General features: G+C 42.4%; 1 protein-coding gene across 1 annotated transcript; it reads left to right on the forward strand.

Annotated features, from left to right (window-relative positions):
* The first annotated feature begins 219 nt into the window (after positions 1-219).
* LOC129388055 (male-specific histamine-binding salivary protein-like) lies at positions 220-6,274 on the forward strand. The gene is made up of 5 exons (XM_055078061.2): positions 220-357; positions 1,193-1,371; positions 5,012-5,094; positions 5,525-5,605; positions 6,042-6,274. The coding sequence occupies exons 1-5, from the start codon at positions 223-225 to the stop codon at positions 6,179-6,181; spliced, it is 618 nt and encodes a 205-aa protein (XP_054934036.2). The 5' UTR covers positions 220-222; the 3' UTR covers positions 6,182-6,274.
* The last annotated feature ends 18,127 nt before the right edge of the window (positions 6,275-24,401 follow it).

Consider the following 24,401-nt stretch of genomic DNA (forward strand, 5'->3'; position numbering starts at 1 on the left):
AAGGATTCGAAATCGCAGCATCCACGCTTGAAACTTCCTGGCTCATTGAACTTTTGTTCGAAGGTTGCAGCTGGTATAAATATATGAAATATCAGGGTATCTCTGTTGACGCATGCTGTGACGCTGTTCAAGGCAGCTGAATTTCTTTGTCACTCAAGCACCTCACATATAAATTGTGGGTAGGATTGCCTGGTTTGCTAGATCTGCCTTCGCAGCGACTTCATGATGCAGGTAGCACTCTTGCTTTCTGTCTTTGGCACAGCCCTGGCTGCACGTATGGGCGAAGCATCAGCGCAGAGTGAGAAGCCTCTTTGGGAGAATGAGCAATTGCTTAAAGACTATCAAAACGCCTGGAAAGTAAGTGGTTTCATTTTATTAGCCAGAACCTTGAAAAAAAATATTGTCTCATGGTGCATTTCTTATACTAAAGGCGACTACATTTTTGGTAGCACAGTGCGAGTATGAAAAATACATACTACCCTAGTTCAGATACACCAAGATACACCACCCTAGTTCTTCCTACTACAATTTTCGAACCTTTTTTTTTCAGATTCCTTCTAGGTTGTCACCACGCGTTTTAAATAACACCTGCAAATATATAAATGATAATTCTGAAGAGCTTGTTGAAACCCTTACGCAAACGCTGTCCCAGTGCTCTCAGTTAAGGAACTGATGTAGGATATTTAACACTTTTTAGCAAAAGTTCCGTGCATTTAAGTTGAGAGTCGTTATTCAAGTGTTTGTGCGAAAATTTTAGCTTAAACTAGAGCCTGCTGATAAATTAAATGGTATCGAAACTCTTTTACGGAGGCATTTCCCATAATAGGGTTTGCAGATCAAGGAAAATTTCTGAAATAAGGAAATTGGCCATGTTTCAGCTCTCTAAGCCATAACGCCTTGAAGGACTTATTTTTTTCTATGAAATGACTGCTTCGATGCTGAGTAGTCGGTACTAAAGATGCAGAAAGTGAAATATTATGTGATAGAGTAGCAATAAAGTACCGGTCCCTAATATTTATTCAAAAGATTTTAGAAGACTATACGGATACGCGGAAAGATACTCGAGCACGAAATAGTTTGTAAGTAATGCAAACTGATTCAGCAGCCCACAGTAACTATTTTTGAAAAATTTTAAGCAAGATACAGGTATTTAATTTCAACTGCCCTTTTGTGCTGTTACTTCGGTTTTCAGAGCCTTGAACAAGCAGACAACGTGACTTACGTACTCGCCAAGGCAACGTACGAAAATGACACTGGATCATGGGGTCAACAATTCAAGTGCCTGTCAGTGCAAGAAACAAACAAGAATACGACAGCTTACACAGTTACATCTGTTTTCACGTTCAAAAACGCGTCTAGCGGGGAAGATTAGTGAGTATCTAATGGTTTCACTCAATTAGCCGAAATCACTGATGACATACTTATTATTTTTAAAGTGTAATTAAAACAGTGCTTGCCTTCATATTCCATCCTATGTGTACACCTGGCTAAAGGCGTTTACAGTGGTTATTTTGTCTGCAATGTTTATTGCTAAAGGACACTTAGCAACGTGTCTGTCCCCAAAAAGCCGTCTACTAAACTATGTCGTCAAAGTCTGTATTTCCTAACTTAAACACTTTATTTGTTGCGCTCCTCGCAAGTTATAAAGACAACTGAGGAGTTCCCTTTTAGTAGTCAACTTTTGTGAATGTTCTCCACATTACTGATCAGGCAGTGCATCAAGAAAATGTTATCTCGAAGAGTATTTTTTTTTTTTTACAATACGGCACTAGTAGACTTCAAGATAAAAAAAGCAAGGCCCCATTGCAGAGTCTGTCAAAGATAGGCACCACGCAATATTTTACAAATATCACTGAACTTACCACATTGCCGCTTTTCTAAGTTGCAGCAGATGTAATAAAGTACCGATGACAACCAAGGCTTTTAACACGTGCTACTTTCAATGATGACGGAAGACAAGAAATTCTCTGAGAAACTCGGACACGCCTCAAGCTCTGTAAATCCTATGTCATAAAAGTGAAAATATTGTAGTAATTCCTATATAGATGGTATTGTATGAGAGCAGGGCCGTAATCACAGATAATCTTTGTCCCTTTGGAGAGAGATAGTTTTATTGTATTCTTACCTAAGTATTCTTACAGCGGCAAATTATGTGCGGCATTCTGCGCGGATTTGAGGTGCTTGTGTTCTTGTTCTTCACTAAACTAAATGAAACCATCAACCACTTAGGCAACCGTAGCGCCATCATTCTCTCCAATATGTTGTATATCCTTGCACATTTATGTGCGCGAATAGTTTTGACTACCAAACAAATTGAGCCCCTCAGATCCTTTTACTATTCCTATTCATCTCATATTAGGGGCCTTCGATAGGGTCTTTAAACCTTAAAGTTACAAAAGAGAATGTCTGCGCCAAAGCTATTCTACTACGTTATCACTCAACCTAAAATGTTGTTTCCACATCCTATGCCTTTTCGGTGAGGGGCGCTGCTTCAAATGTCAGAGATGATTTTATGCACATAGCAATACACCGGAAAGTCTAGAGAAGGATGGCGGCGGAGTGGCTTAAATGGTGAAGTACCGCAATTTCCCTGCCGAGAATGGAAATTCTATATAAACCTGGCAGCAACTTGTCCACAATTTTCTCCCTTTACATTTATTATTCTGCATTTCAAAACATTGTTATTTATATCCTGTAGACTTCGTAAGGCGTCATTGCATATGTCTTGGAATGACTTCAGCTATAATGTGGCTTTTGAAAATCAAAGACATGCAGTTTTCAAGGTGATATCATGCGTTTGAATGGACTACGATATCGAATACCGACATGTAATTGAACCATTGAAATATATATGAAGTGTTTGGTTCCTATGGTTTCGGAAGTAAGCACATAGAACATAGTGTTGGTAAAGCTAGAAAAATATTGTATGAGCGATACGTTCAGCACAAACTTTGAAAGAGCTAAAATATATTTTCTCTTATCTATTATGCACATTGAAGTAACATATTACTAGAAAACAGCGCTTCATAAGGCTCGACGTATTAAACAAAGAGCGCAAACGCTAATAAATATTGAATTCGTCTCACTCATTTACTGTATACAGCAATTACAAGCACCCCTACCTTCTAAACACCTAAAGCAACCCATATAAGCATGCAATGTTATACGTGGGAATATTGAATGTCCTTCCTTATTTATAGTGAAAGCTAAAGCAGTTTTGCACAATTTTATAGATCTTTTCCCGAAGTCTGTCTCCAAAATCTAAAGAACGCTGGTTGTGCACAAACCCAGCCATTCGTTTTTCGTTGCGCCATCTCTTTGAAGCAATACATCCGAGACACGCTATGGCGGGCATAGCCTCCGGCAGCCAGATGTAATTACTAACATTCTAATTTTGGCCAGTATCCCATGGAATTCATGTATTTCTGTGATATGGAGAAGAAAGATACTAACTCCATGTCTTGCTTCGCCAAAAAGCGAGCTTAGTTATGGGCAGCTCCCCGTGGTCATATGGTGCGCGCGATCATCATCATACATCAGGATATCATTCGATCGAGAATTTCAATACTGAATCACAATATATTTTAAACAAAATTTCAATCTAAACTAGGAAAGAGTGTTTGTCGCTTGCTGGGTTACTTTATCTATAACGACGCTTAAGAGGGATATGGCTAATTTCTTAATATTACGTTGTATTTGTACTGAACGTAAACATAAAGACAGTCGAGATTTTGACTCAGACAGTATATTTGGCTTAGTTGTGGAATGACGCAGAAAATGCGCATATTTCCAATAGTGAAGGCGTGGAATCAGCCTTTGTTGTGTCATCGAATAACTCCATAGAAAAGAGAGCCAGCCAGTTTCACAACTACCACAACGGCATGAATGAGAATACCTGCACATCAATAGATTCTATGTGTTCTCGGGTGTGTTGAGCCAAACCTGGAGTACAAGTAAATTTTGTGGAACCGCTTTCTGCAGGAGGCTTCGGGAAGAGCAGCCCGCGCAATACAAATTTCCGTTTGACACGTGGTCAATATGAAACCTACTAGGAATATGCTCTTAGTAATTTTAGCCTTTTCAGCACAGTATCTTCTTTAAGGCCCTTAGACTAGGATTGCGCCAGTGATTTGCGAGCAACCCAGTGCTAAAAATGCGATCTTGTAAAATTCAAAATCTGTGAACCTGTTAACATGTTGAACGCCTACAGTTAGAATATGGTGTTTTACTTTGTTTTATGCGGCTCAATTTCAGGTGACTTCACAATTGCGTTCAATGAATATCACCGTTCTATATACGGGTGAAGCAATCAATGCGATATGAATGTGTAGGAACAAAAATGTAACACTCGTAACTGTATTGGCAGTGTGAATTAAACGTGAGCTAATTAAGGATGTGCTGTTGTACTAGGGGTCCTCTGTTTGATTAAAGCCTTAAGACAAGTTCATTCACGTTCATTAATACCAGCCTGCATCTTTCTTAGCGAATTTACAATAAATTTTCCCTATTGAATATGTTTCAAACCTCAGTCATGGGTCGATCCACGAGCTACTACACTGCCACGCCAATGAAGATACATCATTTGATTCTTTGACCTCAGTTATTCTTGCGCACTTTAAATACTAAACTCTATGAAGATGTTGAGATGAAAGGCATGCGCTGTCGGTGTTTTGTGTGATGATATTTGTTTGTGGGCTGCCATTCTCAAAATTTGAGGAATGGTGTTTACAAGAATGTAACACCTGGTATGAGCAGCTCTACTGATAAAATGGTGTGGCAATATAACCCGCCCACAGCGCAGGTAATATAGCAGGGAGTGGCAATTAACATACTTTGACCTATATATTTGCGAAACCTCACGCCGATGCCGACGACGACTGAACAAATTTCGCTTGGGGTGTCCATATAGTTGCGATTCAAATAATCTACCTTTTTACTATTTTTCGTCATGCACTATCGAGCCGCTCTTCTTCCGCCATACAAATATCTGCATTCTATTTGTTATTCGCAGTTACAATGTAAGCGAAACCGTGCAGGCCGTATCCAGCAATGGCTACAGCCAGACAAGGAACGCAATCCGCTACCTAGTTAATAGTAAGTACATGATGCAACTTTTTCATTGGACAGCAGCAGAATTATCTCTCAGCTTTCAGCCATGAAAAATACATTCGGAGGGCTAGCTCTTGACTCTCTTTATTGAACGGGTCGGTAACATATTGTATATGCATAAATAGCACAAGAAGAACATGCGTTCTTTTTCTCTCAAAACGTGTTAAAATTGATGTGCCTTGACTTTATCGGTATAGGATATATCAGGAAAGGAAATGAGACATACAAAGGCAAGGACACAAAATTACTCTTATATGACGCTATAGGTGCTTGTAACGTTTTCTTGCATAGAAACCCCAAATACTAGTGGCCTGACGAGATTTATTAAAGTTAAATAATTTTCTGTTTATTCGGCGTGCTTTGGAAATAAACATCATTTTGCTTACAATAATATTGTACTTTGGTATTATTTCAGGCCAACAAAACTTCACAGACCCTCTCATCTTTACTGATGGACAAGTGTGCGATGTTTTCTCCGTGCCTTATCAACAAAATGGTATGCAGCTATACAACGTTTACTTTTTCAAAAAACGTAAATTTTTTTTAAAATATTTGCACTTCAAGTGCGTGTACCCGTGCTAAAATAAAACAGTGCTTTTAATATATGAGGGAAAGGATGCTGCTTTGGGAAAACAGATATCCGAGCTTCAAATATCTGAGTAATAGAAAAATGCTAGAGACGAATATTGAGAAAAGAAAGATAAAGAAAGACAAAAAAGAAATGAGCACAAAATAGGACATCCTACGTTATTCTCATCTTGATATCAATATGTTCATATAACTATATCATTACCCATTGCAGATATATAGTAACCGAGAAAAATCTTTCATCAAGTCTAAACTCGTGGCAAATGCTTAAATTTTCGTAGAAATGCTTCTGACGCACATTTGTGGAATAGTGTTTTATTTTTTATTGCTTCTTCTTTTTGCAGGGTGCGAACTCTGGGTCAGAAAGGATAAATGGAGCAGCATTCCAGATTGCTGCATGTTCGTGTTCAATGTATTCTGTGCGCAAGGAAAAACAGTTTACGATAAATACCCCGCAGAATGCACTGCTACTCAAAAAGAGTGACTTATGTGACCACTACTCTTAAACACCTCAGTTTTTGTAGCCGGTAGCATGTAGTTAAAGATAATAAAAGCTTATTACATTGCAGTTGCTTTTACATTGCATATATTCGCAAACGGGAATTCAGTAGGGTGCTGTAAAGCTAATGCAATAACCTTGAAGAACCCCTGATGACTACTTGCCTAAATAATCAGATGATGGCAACGCTAATAAAGGATGGCGTGCCACGAATCGGATAACGAAAATATTTTTCGATTGCCTGAAGACAAGTAGTCCTATCGCCTTGATAGGCTGCTCTCTTTATCTTTTCATCTCTGCTAGCGATCCGGAAGCTGTGCAGGCGAAAATTTAACGGAGCAAAGCGCCCCTCAAATGTTTGGCGTCTCGGCTCAGAAATGAACGTCGCGGCACCCCGTAGCGACCGAGACAGATTACGCCACGCAGAGCGGCAATTCGATCTCGGAAGCCACTCACAGCACAGCTACGCGTAATTCTGGGTCGCAGACCAGCAGTGCAAAAACGAAACGATGTTCCTGTCTGATAGATATCTCAGACAAATATCCTGCCTCCAGGTGCTGCGAGCCAGCCTTCAGAAAGAAAGATGGGAAATCGAACAGTCTGCAGTGTCGTTCGGTTCATTTCGGGCACCTAAATCTAGCGATCGGTTTCTGCTGGTGCAGGTTTTTCGTGGTACCTTTTTGTAGCACGTGATCAAGTGGTGGAAGTATTCGGTAATCCAGCTGCTATTCGTGGCGCCACTTCTTGGCACAAATAGAAGCCCTAAACCAGTGAGAAGTGTTCACCGTGCCAGCCAAAATATTCTAGGAGGGTTTCGATACTGCGTCATCTAATACGCATAGCGGTATGGAAGATGCCACACCAACATGTTACACATTGAAGAATCAACGAATTTCGATAGTGTTTCGTGGTTACAATTTTGAGCACATGGAGAACTGGATGGCTAAGATGGAACACGTTGCCAAGCTCAGAGAGTTGAACGACGAGAGCAAGCTAAATATTGTGCACTTCATCCAAAAGGATGGCGCATGTACCTGGTGCGAGAAACAAGATTCTTTTCTTTTAAAAAATATAGGGTTTTACGTGCCAAAACCACTATCTGATTATGAGGCACGCTTTAGCAGGGGACTTCGAAGATTAGGATAACCTGGGGTTTTTTAACGTGCACCTAAATCTAAGTACATGGGCGTTCTTGCATTTCGCCCCATCGAAATGCGGCCGCCGTGGATAAATTCGATCCCACAACCTCATGCTTAGCATCCCAACACCATAGCCACTCAGCAACCGCGGCGGGCTGCTTTTCTATCGTGGACCGAGTCATGGCGTCACATGCGGGAAAGCTACGCCAAAGCTGATGGCCGCAACTGAAGCAATTGGACCATTCATTCGCTTCCCCGAATGATGAACGAAAGCGTTAAAGCGTGCATTGAGGGCATGATGCCCGATTTCGATAGAGCTCCCTCCAACATGGCAAAAGAAAAGAAGCTCCGCCACCTCATGCGATGAGTTGTAGGACATGGATTTGCTGGCCTCGTTTGAAGTCAACCCAAAGAAGGTAGCCAATTACTGTATTCAAGACTCGGCAATGGAAAATGTGCCGCAGCCGCGGTCGGTTGTCCTTAACCGGCAAGCTGGTATCGCTACAAAGGTGCACCTCATTAGAGCTGTGTGAAGCAACATTCTACTCTTTTCGAGACCTCAACTGGTGAGCGACGATCTTTAGTGCCTTCGTATACGTGGATGCTGTTCGACATTCCATTTCCGCTACAACGCGCTGAGCTGACACTACGTCTCGGGCAACGCTTCTATAGAAGCGAAGTGACGCAGCTGGTAGTTTTCGGGCACATGAGCTCACCGGGGAGACGACGATGAAGAGGGATGAGCTCATCGCATAAGGAATACCTTACCATACCATCCGGCAGAGGCAAATGCATATTCACATGTACGAAGACGATCAAAGGTATCGTATGAATAACAAGGTTTATTACCTTGGCATTTACTTTAAGTTTAGATTGTACACATATTTACATACAAAGCGATGTCATACCCGTCGTTGACGGCCTCCCTGAGCGGCCTGGTCTCCCGTGGTGAAATCGCACCGTGTGCTGCTGTCTCCTTGCTCTCCTCAAAACTACTCAGCACATTCCTAGAATGGGTTTCTGCAGCATTCAAGGGACCCGCTACCGGCGGGAGGCGCAAGCTCCTCCACCAATGGCCTATTTCGACCAATCAGGCAGGCCGACAGCATCCAATAAAGGCCATAGTTTAAGAGGCCAAAAATGGTCGCAAGAATACTCCGCATACAAGATCAATTCACCCATAACTATTCAATTTTTCACGCCCCATACAGCCGAGCGTGGGAAGAGGGCGCGACACGTGCACGCACTGGCTGTCAGGTGAGGCGGCGTCGGCCGGGCGGCAGCACATACCCGAAGCGCCGTGGCTGTCATTTCTCCACAAAGGCTTCCCCCGCATCGAGGAACCCACAAAATTCGCGGAAAGAAAGAAAAGTGGCCGGCGGTATCCTGTTTTGGAGGCACAATCATTGCATCCAATCCACCACAAAGAGGTGCGCCACCCCTTGTATTGATTGACTGATGGATATTGTGTTTTAGTCTAAGGGGCAGAAATAGCCAAAGAGCGCCATGACACTTGGCGATGAACGGCAATGAGAAGGTCAGTTGCAAATTGTCGATGCGAGGAGGCTGTACATTGGCCTAAATGTACTCGCTGTAAATGGCGTAACATATTTACCTATTGAAATAATGCCAATGAACCATGAGTCTTATGGCAATAAATGCACGTTATGAAGGATTAGTTACTAGTAGTTATTTAAAGCAGCGCTAGTGCATAAGTAGAGTACTTCAGCGCAAGAACGGCGAGGCATGTGCTCTTTAATTGACTCCATGGCAGCTGCAACCACCAAATAGAGGCTGTGCTACAAAATGCCTGGCCACATTATTTCTATCGTGTTCGTTTCTGTTAAGAGCCTTAGTACTGTTTTTAAATAAACAGAGGGTCATTGCAAAAGAAGAACGCTCGGAGCAGCGGTATAAAAGGATCAAGCAGTCACAGCAATAGCATCCATGCGAGGCCTGTAGTGCTGTCAAGTGCAGGCAGAATCATGGAGGACACGAACAGTGAGGGGTACATCCGACGTGACGGTTGGTCCCAATGTGGCGAGAGTGCTTTGTTACAGCTCCGGTGTCATCGCACGCTCGCCCACACATGTTCTAACTAGAGCCACCACGGCCTCATCGAGCGGTGATAATGTGAATTTATTTACTTTTGTTCAGGCTATTATGACCTGACAAACAAAAAATACAGAGCAATATGGCCATCTGTTGAAGGCATTTTCACTTCTAATATTAGGCGCAGGGAGGACGGACAACGAAAAATAGCTAAGTAGAAAAAAGAAGTAACACAAGGTGTACGTAGAGACGACCACTTTGGTCTTTATTGTTACAGTGCTGTGGTGAAGACAATTGAAGCGGTCTGCGCTAGATCCATGAAAGAAGATGAAGAAGTGGACTAGGGAAGAAATAAGTACGAAGAAGTTGAAATGAAATGGCGGTCAACACCCGTCTCACTGAGATTATGTGATTTCCGCTGCCGTTCTAGTTAGAAACGCTACATTTTGGCACAGTCGACAGTTTTCAGAGACCAGTCATGCAGGTGACGTTTTTCGTGGACAAGGCGTCATCGGAGTCTGCTGTGTTCACCTGATACGAAGAGCACAATGAGACAGCGGCGGACCTTCCTCTCATAGTTCTACCGCACTGATTAACGTGGAGCTGCAACAAGCTGCAACAGCCGCCAAGCCCTCGTGCAAACAGTATCGGTGACAGTGAGTCTACAGCTGCAGATACTGAGCGAACTCGTTTTGAACCCATGCGACGTAGCACCCTCAAAGAGGAAACGCCTGCCGGGAAGGTAAGCCTAGACTTGACTGTTATGGAACTGCAAAGGCACATTATGCAACATAATGAAATAATGACAACTTTCGTTTAAGCTCTTAATCGAGAGCAATCAGCACGATGCATTGTTCAGCCGGATGTGTTTGAAAGAAACTCGCCAACTGCTCACTACTGGCTGTGGTTTTTCGAGTATGCCTGCAACAACAATACGTGGCGCTCAGACGACACAGAGATTTTCAATATGCGCCGCTATTTGGGCGGTATAGCCAGAGAACGGTATGATGTACAACTCATGGATTATGCACCAACATGTTCGGAACTGTGGAAAAGCAATTCTTTAGTGGCTTTCGAAGGCAACGCAGTAGAAAGTTGGGATGCTGCACTACGGTTCAGGTATACAGGTGGCTCTCCGCTTGAGTACTGTCTGGAGAAGCGTCGCCTATTGTATTCTGCAGAACCAAGCTGTCATCTCCGGTTGTTGTAGCTTTTAAAACGCAAAGGGTGTGTATCGAGATCCGTAGTCATGTCCAGCTCAAAGGTCCAAGAACATTTGATGGCCTTCTGAACTTTCTACAGACCTCAGTGCCAAGATTTACATTGAGAAGGCAGCCTGGTGGTACAACAAAGCAACTTGATTCTTGTAAGCTGAGTGAGCATCTAAAGTGGTTGCCGTCACCTGAATGTGAAGATAGCTTCAAAACAGATCCCTGGGAAGCGTCAATCATGACTGTGAGAAGGGTGAAGAACCAATTACCGCACTTCTCGTCAACCTACTTCCGCATAATTTGACTACCTAGATTCACAAGCCCCTAGAAAAAGAGCTTAAGTGAGACAGTGTATTTGGTGTGGTCAAGTTTATTGTATGCCCCCATTAAGGTAGATGGTCTTGAAGTGAAGGTTCTCGTTGACAGTGGAGCTTCGGTATCAATTATCAACAATACTCGAGTGGATACCGGTCGTCTGCACGCTGGTAGAACATCGCGTGTCCAAGCCTACGATGTGTCAGTGACCATGCATGGTAAATGGGTAACCCTGGCTATTGAATTTCAAGGACATGTTATTACCAGTAACTCATTGGCGATTCCCAATGTCACCTATGATTTTCTTTTGTCCCGCTCAGGCATGAAAAAAACATAAGATAAGCCTTTATTGGATCGACAAAGTGAGGGTTAAAGACACGATAATAACAGAAGATTCTTGTGAAGAATCTGGTGGATAAAGGCTAATTTTTCACCAGGAAGACATCAAGACAAAGTACGCAAAGCTTACATGCATGGGGAGCTACCTTCCAGCATTGAAATCACATGCCATTCCTTTCGACCTCGCAGATAAAACAGTGGTTCGTGGACCCCCCTATAACATGTCTGGATGAAAAAAGGAGTTGCAAGATATGTTGGACGCAGATATCATCTGGCGTTCTGTATCCCCATTTTGCTTCTCCTATATCTATTACACCAAAGGAAGACGGGACATTCCACCTCAGTGGAGACTACCGGGCTCTCAATCGCCAAACTGAATTCGTACCTTATCAGATGCCGAGAATCGACGACAACATTGACTAAACTTGCAGTTGCCATTGTTTTTCACGAATAGATATCTGCAAGGGCTTTTGGCAGATTCTACTAAGTGAAGAAATGAAAAAGTACACCGAGCTCGTAACCCCATTCCACTTGTTTGAGTGCAACCGCCTACCATTTGGTTGGAAAATCTCCCCTGCGTGGTTTCAGAAGATTATGACCAAAATTCTGAAACCTTACCTGGGCACGTTTTGCAATGTGTACATCGACAACAACATCATCTACTCAAAGACAAAGAAAGAACCCCGTAGTCATCTTTCAAAAGTTCTTCAAGCTCTCAGTCTGGACCACTCAACGTCAACTTCAAGAAGATCGCGTTCTTTCAAGATACCGTAGTATTTCTTGGCAGGGTGTTTGGTGGACAAACTAAAAGAACTAAAGTTGAATCTGTCGAGGGAATCTCCAAGCTGGTAAAGCCTTAAGACGTGCACTCCCTGAATGTTTTCTTTGCCTAGCAGGACACTTCCGGGCTTCATCAAATAATATGCACTGAGAACAAGGTGCCTCACACGTTTAACTGAGAAAGACGTGCCTTTTCAATGGGACGAAAAGTGCGAAGCTGTCTATTGTGAACTTGTAAATCTGATATCGTATGACCCCATCTTGCGAATACCGAATTTTTCTCTGCCTTTCGTGCTGAACACGTACGCGTCACATTATGCTGCCGGTGCAGTTCTATACCAGAAACCCTCCAAACAAGCTGATCCAACCAAACACTACGTTGTGGGATACTACAGTCATACCCTCAAACCCACCGAAATCAATTACTCTACCACAGTAAACGAAGCTCTGCCTTCTCAAAAGCTGTGCATTACTTTCGTACTTACCTGGAAGGTGCCGAATTCACACTTTTCATTGACCATCAAACACTGACTCCACTTCTGAACATGGCCCAGCCAAGAGGCCGCATTTTGATTTGATTTCGTAAATTTGATTTCGTAATTTTGCACCATCCTGACCCACTCCTCACTGACGCTGATGCACTATCAAGATTACTGGTGCAAGAATCAAGCCAGAATCTAGAGGCAATCAATCATATTAAGCTGTAGGAAGGTACGGAAGAGCTCCAGATTATCGATGGAAAGTATCACGTACCACCAACTATGATTCCAAGGATTATTCATCTACACCACGACACTCCTGCATCGGGCGCACGTGATGGCTTCTGGCGCACTTAAAAGAAATTGTTCATGAGATTCACATGGCCGGGCATGAAGAACGATATCAGCGATTACATCCGCACATGTCACCTCTGCCAGGTGAACAAAGTAAAATACAAGCAATCGACAGACGTTATCACAAGCCCCTAATATTCAAGCATTCCGCTCGAAGTAATCCATTTGTACTTCGCGGACCTCAAAAAGAAGGGGGAAGGAGTCAAGCGAACGCAAGCTTTCTTGCTCTCCATAGATGAGTGCACAAGGACGATTGCGGCTAACGCTGGCAAAGATGCAAACAGGGTAATCGATCTCAAGGCTGAATGTTTTAAACACACAAAGACGCTCGTCTGCGACAGCGGGCCGGCTTTCCACCGCGCCATATTATCAAAGTGGGCACAGGAGCACGGTATAATGATCAAGTATTCCTCTTCATACCACCCGGCAGCAAACGGCCTTGCGGCACGCGCGACACGAGACGTCAAACAGAATCTGAAGATGTATCCAGACTTTTCCCATGGCTCTAAGTGCTGCCTCGAGGCCGCTGTGAAACATCACAACACATAGTACACCATTGGTTTAGGCTACAGCCCTCATTTTTCAACTTTGGGTACAGCACCCATACTCCCTGCAGATCGTGAGCTAGGCCTCCTAGAGAACCTCGAACTCGCTGAAGTAAGGAAAACTGTCAAAGAACAGGAGGCCTACAACCGCCGCATGAAGAGAAACTTTGATAAAAGACACAGTAGCGAGATACCGGACATACAACCTGGAGACTATGTCTGTGTAAGGAAAATAGCTGTATCCACAAATTCTAAATTTTTCGGACCATTTCAAGTAATTAAGACTGCATCCTAGCATGGAATATTGAAGAACGTCCGGTACACCGGAGCTTTAGGTCAAACGGAGCGCGCCTTTATTGGAAGCATATTCAAATATTACCCAAGGAGGTGTAATAGAAGAAGTCCCGAAATGTGAAGGGGTCGGCGCTGGATGCATGAAAGAAGACGAAGAAGCGGGCTAGGGAAGAAGTAAGGACGAAAAAGTTGGAATTAAATGGCGGATGACACCCGTCTCACTGAGATTATGTCTTGTCTGCTGCCATTCTAGTTAGGAACGCTACAACACTAATACAAATGTATAGCATACATATATACATCTATGCGTATATATGTGGTTGGCGTGAACTTCCAGATCCTTCTTACTTTCGCTCGTCTCATTTCTGAGGATCTCCGAGGTGTGTACCTATGTTCAAAAGTGCCGGTGTAAAGGGGTGCCGTAGGGGTGCCAGAATGTGCGAAAGTAAGCACGAAATGTTACATTCCAGGCCTGTTTACGAGCATTCTACTGTTAGCGATCATGCGGACTATTTGGCGCACTTCCGTTACCGCTGATTAACAGCTTTCAGCCGGTTTTCTTGTGGTCCTCAAGAAGGCTCGCGTGGTACACTGATTGCTCATCAACAAAAAATTACCTACCCTTCCACTGCCAGAAAATGGGGTAAGCGAAGCTTATCCATCGTGCACGCGCCCTTCGTCAAGGTACAGGTACCCACAGGTAGTAGTGCCCGATTGCTTTGGCCTCCCGTTGCTCAGCTCGGCACCTTCTTCTCGTTGCTGTCAGATTGCCTGGGCTCGGGCGGCTCAAAAGGTGCGTTTGTAGTCCAACGTGTTCAGCGCGCAGGCGTGTTTCGTTAGACGCCGGGCGCGTCGTACCACGTTGGCCGCGTCCGGTTACGTTTGCGGCACCAGTGCGTCGAACCATCCGTCAAACTATAGGTTGTTCTCGCCAACGTGACGTGCTGCGTGCGCGCGTTCATTGTAAGTCGGATTGAATTTAGGCCTCAACGGCTGGATCGGCGCGCCGACGGCAAGCTATTTCACGAGCAAGTTCTCACGGCCACTCGTAGAATGCTGTCAGTTTCTTGGGGGAACGCCCAACGCGTGACCGTCCCATTCATTGTCAGAGCGTGAGTTGAGAGGAAACGAAGCCGGCGCAGTGCGCGTGTTGCCCTTTACTGCCCTTTCCCTCCCCGATAGAAGCGAAATAGCAGCTCTTATTAGCTGCGGAATCCTTGCTACTGACTCATCCTCCAACGCAGCGGTCACATCATCGAAGCGCCTTTTCTCGCAGCTGCTCTACTCTGGGAGCAACTGGGGTTTTGCGTCAACACTGCAATGCCACTTTTGAGGCAATACAAGCTTCACTTTGAAGCAAATCAGAAGCACCCGAAGTTAGAAATCAGGTAATTGCGCAAACACCCACAAATCGTGCATGTTTCTCAAAACCCCTGCCTGGACGTGGAATGAAGGCAAAGCTCATACACCGCTATTATGTGCCACACATCTTGTGACGAATCTGATTATTAAACTGCATAGCCTTCGCCGGCGCAGTAACAGTATTATTCTAAGGACGTAGCACATTCCTTGACGTCTGCCATGTCGTCCTTCTTAAGCAATTCTTAGCACGTCAGGGAACTCTAGAGCCGTAGTGACGGAAAGAGACTCTGCTGAACTTCTCGAACAACACTTTTATTGTATTGACTGTTGTTTCTTGTGTGCTCGCAGCACAATTTTAGCGTCTGTTTACACTTTTTGTTTAGACCTTTTGGGAAGCCTCGGCACGTTGTTCTCGCGGCGTGACGTTTTCATGACGTTTCTGCTGGTATGATAGGATGCGCTTGCTATATAGTGGCACATGATTTTTAAACGTCATTATTGTCGTCATTAAACGTCATTTAAGCTTCGCTTTTATTGCATAATCGGTGCCGTCTTAGTTTGCAGGCTGGCTCACAGATGTCTGTGTTATGCTTTGATATTTTCTTTCGCATCTCAAAGCCATCTGAATGATTCGATAAAGCCCGTTACAGGTAGCCAGATGCGAGGGGCTCTTTTTGGATCTTCCGATCGCCAAAAGCCAATCATTAGTGTAGATAGCAAAAATTCTTTATGCAATTCTAATAATAACTTTTCTTGTTCCACGTGAATTCGCTCACATACTGATAAAGTTGCCAGAGAGCCGTATTATCGAGCTATATATATATATATATATATATATATATATATATATATATATATATTGGTTCATGTGGTTTGATGGCGTTGCTATAAAGCCATGTGAACATAGTCACAACGGAAGAACAGCAATTATTTACCTTCTTTTACTTTGAGAGTACCTATCTTGTGATATTAGAAACATGCACACAAGTGCATCGAAAACGACCACATTTTGTTTAGCAGTTCCGAAGTGTTTTTGTTCCGAAATATTCTAATAGCATTGACGCACAAGAAACAAATTTTTTTTATTGAGATTCGCCAATGTTATCAACACTCCTGCGTCCCCTCTTCCCGACACAAGGTAGCTGCTTTCCTGTAGCACATCACTCTAGAAGACAGGCACTTCTTATAACATTGGTGCTCTTGCACTTGGCTTGTGCGAAATAAACCGCAATTCTTCATTCCCCCGCAATCAGGTACGACACAAGGTAGTTTCACCCTTACGTGGCAACTATCGTCCTTGAATGAAAAACCGTGTAATTACCCTAAAATTAAGCCATAATTATCTCGGAATACAAGCGCTTGAGAAGTACAAAGCAAAATGGGGCTGATTTCGAATGCGCTTGCCTCGAGGTCAATAATATCAACATGTGTCATGATCCATGTGCCAACACATATGATATCGTAACACATATCACCAAGAAGGAAATCATTTATTATAAAATCTTTTTTTTATTAGGCATTCGTTGATTTTACATGGATTGAAAAATTGTGTCCAATAAAGCACAAGCACCTCCTTGAAAAGCAGCCTTTGCATTCATAGAATATTCTTTAGAAAAACACCAACAATTTATTCTATTACTACATAACCTACTGAGCGTCTGGGGTCGTCAAAGTTTTTTTTTCATTTACTTGCGACTTTGATTCAGGGGCGTTTGTTCAATTCAAATTTCAGCTGAGATATCGCACGTGATTCCTTGGGGAAGCGTGGTAATGGAGAGTGTTCGTAGACCTGAAGGCTTTCCTTCTAATTCTTGATTTCACTTACGTTTCTGCAATTCATCGAGATGCACTTGTGGTATATTGCTAAGGCTACGTTGTTTACCTCTTTTAAAAATGCCGTAAAAACGTGATTCTACACTTTGAAAAGCGCCTTTTTGATTAGGATAGTGGTCTTTTTATTATAAACCGAACTCGCTTTGCTTGTCAAATGGGAACCATACCTTACAGGCGATGTAAAATAAGATAAAAAACTGAATTGAGGTATGGGTACCTCTCATTTGATACCGTCTATGCAATATCAATAATAAGCACACTGGTTGCAATACCGGTCATTACCACTCTTCCGGACAGCCATATGAGTTCCAAGATTAAAACCATCGCGTTCCTGTGCACCAGAATAATGAAAGACAACGAAAAGGTATCATAAAAACACTTGGTGGGTATGTAAAGATTTCACGAAATTCCATGTCAAACAATCAGCTTCTCTCAAAGAAGTTGAAGCACTCTATCAGACGTTTCACTTTGTCTTGATAACAAAGTACCCGCCGTGGTTGCTCAGTGGCTATGGTGTTGGGCTGCAGAGCACGAGGTCGCGGGATCGAATCCCTGCCACGGCGGCCGCATTTCTATGGGGGCGAAATGCGAAAACACCCGTGTACTTAGATTTAGGTGCACGTTAAAGAACCCCAGGTGGTCAAAATTTTCGGAGTCCTCCACTACGGCGTGCCTCATAATCAGAAAGTGGTTTTGGCACGTAAAACCCCATAATTAAATTAATTGATAACAAAGTAAGAAGACGTGAAAATGATGTCATATAAATGGGAATCGTCTTCCGGTAATATGCTTTTGAGAATGAACGCCTTTGGAAAAGTTGGAACGAAGTCCAACTTTGATCCAATCGTCTGTATGTTAGTCAACGTCAGCTTACGTGCTTGCGGGGGCATGTAATGCTCTTGTCAGGACCTCAGCTACCAGAAATGTGTTTACGTCAAAATAAAACCGCTGGTTCCGGAAATGCGTGCTTAATACATTAGAAATTATTAATTCAGAAACTTCAATGATCATCTTCGTTTTCCGGTTTGCACGACAAAAGCTTTCAAAATGACTAGTGATTCCGCTTCAAGTTCACAATGAAGTGACAGGACTCTAGTCTCTTTTGGCATAATATACTTGGACAAAGCCTCTAATTACCGTATCTATTGAATAGAGCATTTACTCTTTATGACTTAAGAACTCATTTTATACATCTTGCGGTTTATTTGAAGCTGTATAGTGTTTGTGTGAAATATGCGAAGTGTGTGGTGAACACGGCAATTTACTTACAAACAAAGGAAGAAACTAAGACATTTCACAGAGAGATCCAGTTGAAGAAACATTCAAGTGTGCTAGGATAGTTTTGAAAGTTGGTTGAATGCTTAGCGGTGTCGCGGTTTCGAATTCTGTGAACTGCGGTCTGTACTGACGGCACACCTCAGCGTGAAATAGAGATATTTCGCAATCGCCACTTTTTTTGTCTCTTTGTTTCTTGTTCAGCAGACTGTTTGACTTAGATAACGGCAGTTTAGCGTTTACTTTCCTCAACAATGGCCGTCACCCACTCTTCCTCTATTTTCTCGTACAAGCGTAAGAGCATTCGTTGAACGTCGGTGGCAACATTTCCTAATTCGAAAGGCGTAAAAGCGAAATAAAGTTCAATAGCATTTATTTTCATACTATTTTCTTCACAAACATCCTCACCTTTTTGCCGCGAAGCCATGCTCAAGCGTACATACCTTAAAAGCATTTACTTCAATATACTTTGAAAACTGAACAAAAGGAAATGGTACGCTGTTACTTCAAAAATCTTAAATATTTTCTAATGAAATGCAGACCAATGAAGCTCAAGCAATTCTGCCACATGAAGCTGTGTTCATCAGTTCTTCGCAATTTACGTTTCTCGAGTTCCCCTCATTAGTTTGCAGTGTTTGGGAGATACTTCTTTCTTCCGCCATTTTTAATATTGAAGTCGAAACATTTGCCCACACATTCTAAATAGGTCCTCGTTGATATATATATGTGAGACTATAAAAAAGTATAGAGACCCTCTCTGATTTAGCACCATACATTAGGGACAATGTAACATAAAAAACAGCCGCGTTTTTTCTCAATATATATTGATACCATAGTGTAATGTAAGATAAACATAGCAGTTTCATCGCGGTCGTTTCCAATATTTTGGGTAGCATATGGGCTCCGAAGGGACAACAACCGCGTTCCACTGCACCAGAATGAGGTGATGCACAGTAAACACAAAATATGAACGCACACTTTAAATCGCAAATTTCGCAATACGTCAAAGTAGCGTCATCTTATCTCAAAGAAGTTGAAACCCAACTAAAAATTTTGATTCGCTTTTTAACACAGCAAGACTACGTAAAAAATTATATCGCATCTATGCGAATTGCCTTAGATTTGTATAAGCGACTCTATTTAGTTCTGCACTGATCCATTCGGAATGTCTGCACGTTAGTGAACGTCCGCTTACAGGCTCGTCCGTGTATGTGACGCCCAGGTCCGGACCTCACTAGCACAAATCTGTTTCGATTTAGATATAACTGCTGTTTCTGATGCTGCGCACATAATACCTAAATTGTGTTGCAGTTGAAAAAGTTGATCGTTTGATTTTGTTTTAGGCTTTAAAAGCAATAGCCTTGAGGAGTGTCGATATTGTATAAAACTTTATTTGAAATTAAAAACAGTATAAAAAAGCCGTGACGAAATGTTAAAGTGGTTTCATGAAAAGTGGTAACTAATAGTTTCTAAAAAATGGCTTTCGGTTAGTGTCACCAGTAAAGTTGTCTCGAAATACTCAAGGCGCCATTCAATAAAACCCCAGGCTAGCGTCACGTGCGACGTGACTTTTCTGCTCACAGTCTGCTGGGACCGTGAGTGGGTAGCCACGGTATCCATTGGTCCGTGCTAACGCCACAGCAGGCCGATATTCGCGCGTATTCATCACGCGCATATGGAGAACTTTGACCTTTCCGCCACCTCTCCATCACTCCGAGAACGATGGTCTCGTTGTCATCAATTTCATCAGAAGGATATCCCACTAAATCCACATGCAATTGCAGAATTTTGGTTTTATATAGGCGGCTCCCTAAGGTATTGTCAGCATTTCGGTAGGTGTAACACTCGTAAATTCTTTGTGAATTCGCACCGTGTGATTACAGGCAGCAGCCAAACAGGGGCAGTACACCATTTGATACGGAAGTCAGACATGCATGCCTTGTTGAGCCTTGTTTTACATTAGCCTTGTATTAAATATATACAAATGATCAATTTGAACATACTATTATAAAGTTGACAGCATTGGTGTCATGCAAACCTTTATTAGGAAACAGGCAGATGTTGAGCCACAAGTATCATTACAGAAATTCAGCGCCTGTGTCTCGACAATAAAAGAAGCTCCTCCTTTTTGCATATTCCAATATTTCAATTACGCCAATATTTCTAGAAATCCCATAAAAATTTTGATACTACAATAAATTTGCCTTTGGTGAAGGAAAATAACACCGTTTTCTTAGCAAGCCTTGTTTCCTCTAGGTCTTTTAAGAGATATTGCACGATACGTATTGTACTTCTCATCTAACCATATTCTTAGCCGAAGCAGTTAACATATTTTAGCACACATTAGTTTCATATTCACATAACTTGCGCTGAATTTTGTAGGTAATCATTTTGGGCCACGTTCTTATTTGTTGGTTTTTTGTGGTTTGTTCCTTTCTATACCAGTAGAAATAGGGACGCCTGTAGTGAAGAACCAGAAATGAAGTCCTCTAAATCATTCATCGAGGTCCCTCGCAGAAAAATCTTCCCAACTTCGAAACCGACGTGAATGCAGAAATATTTGAGCAAAATTCCAAAGGAATTCGCAGTATTGAGGTCTTCATTATCCATATCATTACATTAACAAGACATCTCAAGAAACGGCCGTCTATATTGACTGAAACATTTTAATTTTATTGGACTTAGTGAAATTGAAATAAAGCTGCACATAAATATACAGAGCTATAAGCAGCTAGCACATAAGGAGAACGAGTCGGTCAGCAGCGGTATTGGAGGCATTTGTAAGATAGAGAAACAATGCTTTTTAGAAGAAGTGGAGCTAGTCACATCACTTGCCCCAAAATATTTTCAGGATGAAGTGCGTACCAATCATTACTTTGGTCAAAACTGAAAAAGGCGAGCTGAAAGTAAATGGTGCAACCACTAAAGAGTACGATGTCCTGCAATGGCTGTGGGTCACATGAGACCGCCAACTATGCTTAAATTTCTCGCGTTGTAACCCTTCTACAGCGTGGTTGCAACACCTACGCAAAGTTATATTTTATTGATCTTATTAACTGCCACTCTAAGAAAAAAAATATTCCTAGCTCACTACTATTGATATTTCTTGCATTATAGTTTATCTTATTGTATACAGAAAACTGCAAGACGTGGAACCTCTCCACCGGACTACCGAACTCTTCACAAGTACAGTCGTTCCCGTTGGAGACTACGATCCGATTCGAGCGCAAATGCCGCTTTCTCATAGCGGCATTGCATATTGCTGGGATTCTCGCACAAACCAGCAATGCCTTTCTCGTAAAGGGTCCTGAAACCCTGGCATACGCGTATGCCAACCTGGGCTGTCCGTCCGCCAGCCGGCGGCGTTCTCTTATTTCTTAGCTATACCTTAACCACAATACGAACGCATACCTCCCACAACGGTGCTATTTTACTAATAGTCTTGAATGCCCCGCTGGTGAGTATCCAGTTGTTAAGATTGTTTATGTAGGAGGCGTTAAGAGTAGGATATATAACCGGGGGCATATTACATTTAAACGATGTGTCAAAAAGCTACACGTTGAATGACGACAGTTGGCGAGTCCACAGGTTATGCGATGTCTCGTGTGGGCACCTTCATCTTGCTATGTACATTAAGATAGGCAGTTGGTAAACTTATGTTTACCTTGACAACAAATACACAAGCACTATAAAATACAAAATAAAAACTAAAAAGTGAAAATTAAGAAAATTGATCAAGCTCACTATTCTAATAAGAGTTAATAATAGTAATGGGAGTCGTATAGGATAGCCTGTAACATCAAAGCTTACAAACATAAAGTGAAAACGAAAGTAAACATTGTAGCATTTCAAGTATTGATAAGTAAGTTAGAAATGAGGCAGCTTGAAATCACAAAGAAAAATAAAGATGTACGCATTAAAATATAATCACCGCAGTGTCACTAGTGAAACTAACAATATAGTGAATACAGCAGAGAAATTTTTTAACTGTTGCCTGTGGCAGCTAGCTACATTATGGTTGATGAGCTGGTCTACCAGAAGCGACGGACACTACTTGCACAAGAGAATTGAAATGCAAAATCGGCTAATTAACAAGAATTGACTAAACAAATTTTTAGCTAATTATTGTTTCACCCACATTGCAATTTACAAATTCTAGCCATGGAGTTCGCAAGGCGAATCCACTTTGAACAAATTCTCAAGACGACACCAGTTTCGAGATATAAATTCCCGAACTTCGTGGAGAAATGCATTGGCGTTTCAGTTACTTGTGTGTTTCAGTGCATGAAACAAAGTTTTGTTAACAAATTAAGTGGAACGCCAGTGCATTTCTCCGCAAAGTTCGGGAATTTATGTCTCGAAACTGGTGTTATCTTGAGAATTTGCTGCTAGTGGATTAGCCTTACGAACTCCACGGCTAGAAATTGTAAATTGCGTTATGGGCCATAATGTAACTAGCTAAAAATTTTATTAGTCAACCTTTCATTATTTAGTTGATTTTGTATCTCAATTTGTTGTGCAAGTATTGTCCGCCGGTTCGAGTAGACCACCTCAGGAACTAGAACTGTGATATCGGCCACAGCCAACTTTGAAAGTGTTCGATGAAAGTGTCCGCTGAAACACCCTGGACATCTAAACCGACAGAACGCACATCATCATGATCGGATGTGTAGTGACAAAGACGACGCATATTATTAATCAGCAACATGTGACCAACTTAGAATCAATTTGCCAGAAATTTAAGTGAAGAACGCAGTAGGTGAGAACAAATAATAGTCGCTCTGATAAAAGAAATAAGGGAATATTACGCTGAAAACGCTTGGTACCATTTTTAAATAAACGTTCGGAATTCAAGTGTACGAGACCATTTGAAAATTGAAATGTGAAAATTCATAAATAGTAGAGCTGTTAAAGAATTAAAAAACGTTGCAGTTTCGCCCGAAAGGCGAAGCATAGATTGCGAGAGCAAATGAGTAGACAGTTATACCAAGTAAGGATAGTAGTTTTATCTGCCGTATAAATTTGCAAACACTAGCTTACTAACTGTATTAAGTAGCACGGTGTCAGTGCGGGCAAACAAACACGAACCCATAACTCGAAGAGCGAACACTTGCGCCAAATGTTGGTGTGAACAAGCGCGGAAGCAGCAGCGAGCGAAGTGACAGAGCTTTCTATCGTTTCTATGCGAGCGCGGCGAGAACACAGCGCGCACATAGGCATAAGCCGTTAAGATTTCATTCTATGCACGGCGCCCATAACCGCGCGCGGCCTTGCAAAGTACGCACTTGGCTGAGTCGAAGCCAACCCCTCCCCCCATGTCTCTCGCGCTGCCTCCCCGCTTTCCTCCGTATTGCGCGAAAAATTGCGCCGCGATTCTCAGTTCCCATTGCGTACGGTTGCGAAATACATGGTTTGATCTTCCGACCCCAACGATGGTACCGCCCTCGAAGGCGACGAGGACTCCCTGAAAAGGCAGGTACCCTAACGCGGTTCCTCGGGAACATCAATGAAGTTCTTTGTCTGTCTGTCTAGCTGCTTTCCACTTTTCTTCTTGGCGCGCGCCAGATTTAGCCGTGAGCGTTCGCTTCTCTCGCATCCTTTCACTAGCACATGCAGCATACGACGCGCGGTGACGTTCTAATCGGCCTTGGATTTTGTACTGAGATTCACGCCAACAGCGACGGCCAATATGCGCCCGGAGTGTCCATAAAGTTGCTATTGGAATAAAAATTGTACCAGCGAAAATAGAAGCATCGACACACTCTAAAAATCTTTCGTCTACCAACGTTCTTATAGTATATATATAAACATGATCGATTTATATTACTCAATGCTTGATTCAAAAGCGACATTTTAAGCGTGTACAGGTAGTTTTACAACCCATTTTTGCACACCGTGTTTGTTGGCATCTTCAAAAGGTAAGGCACCGATGCCTCCATGAAGAAAATTAAAACTCATAGACGCAGACAATTCCTATGGCGCTCTTGCTTGGGTCTTCTTTCTTACAGTAAATATAGCTTTTATAAGCAAATAAGCCGCATTTTGATGAGACACCATCCTAATGTAAGACGTTTGCAGACGATTGTAGCACTTTTCAGAGCCTCTTCAACTATGGAAATCGTGACTTGGACATGCCAAAGACACAAATAAGTTCTTGCAATCATTTAAGCTGAACAAGTAACGCAAGCGCATTTTAGCATCAAAATTTCGGTTTTCAGTGTTTAAAG

Source organism: Dermacentor andersoni, chromosome 10 (assembly GCF_023375885.2).
Source record: "Dermacentor andersoni chromosome 10, qqDerAnde1_hic_scaffold, whole genome shotgun sequence".
Classification (NCBI taxonomy): domain Eukaryota; kingdom Metazoa; phylum Arthropoda; class Arachnida; order Ixodida; family Ixodidae; genus Dermacentor; species Dermacentor andersoni.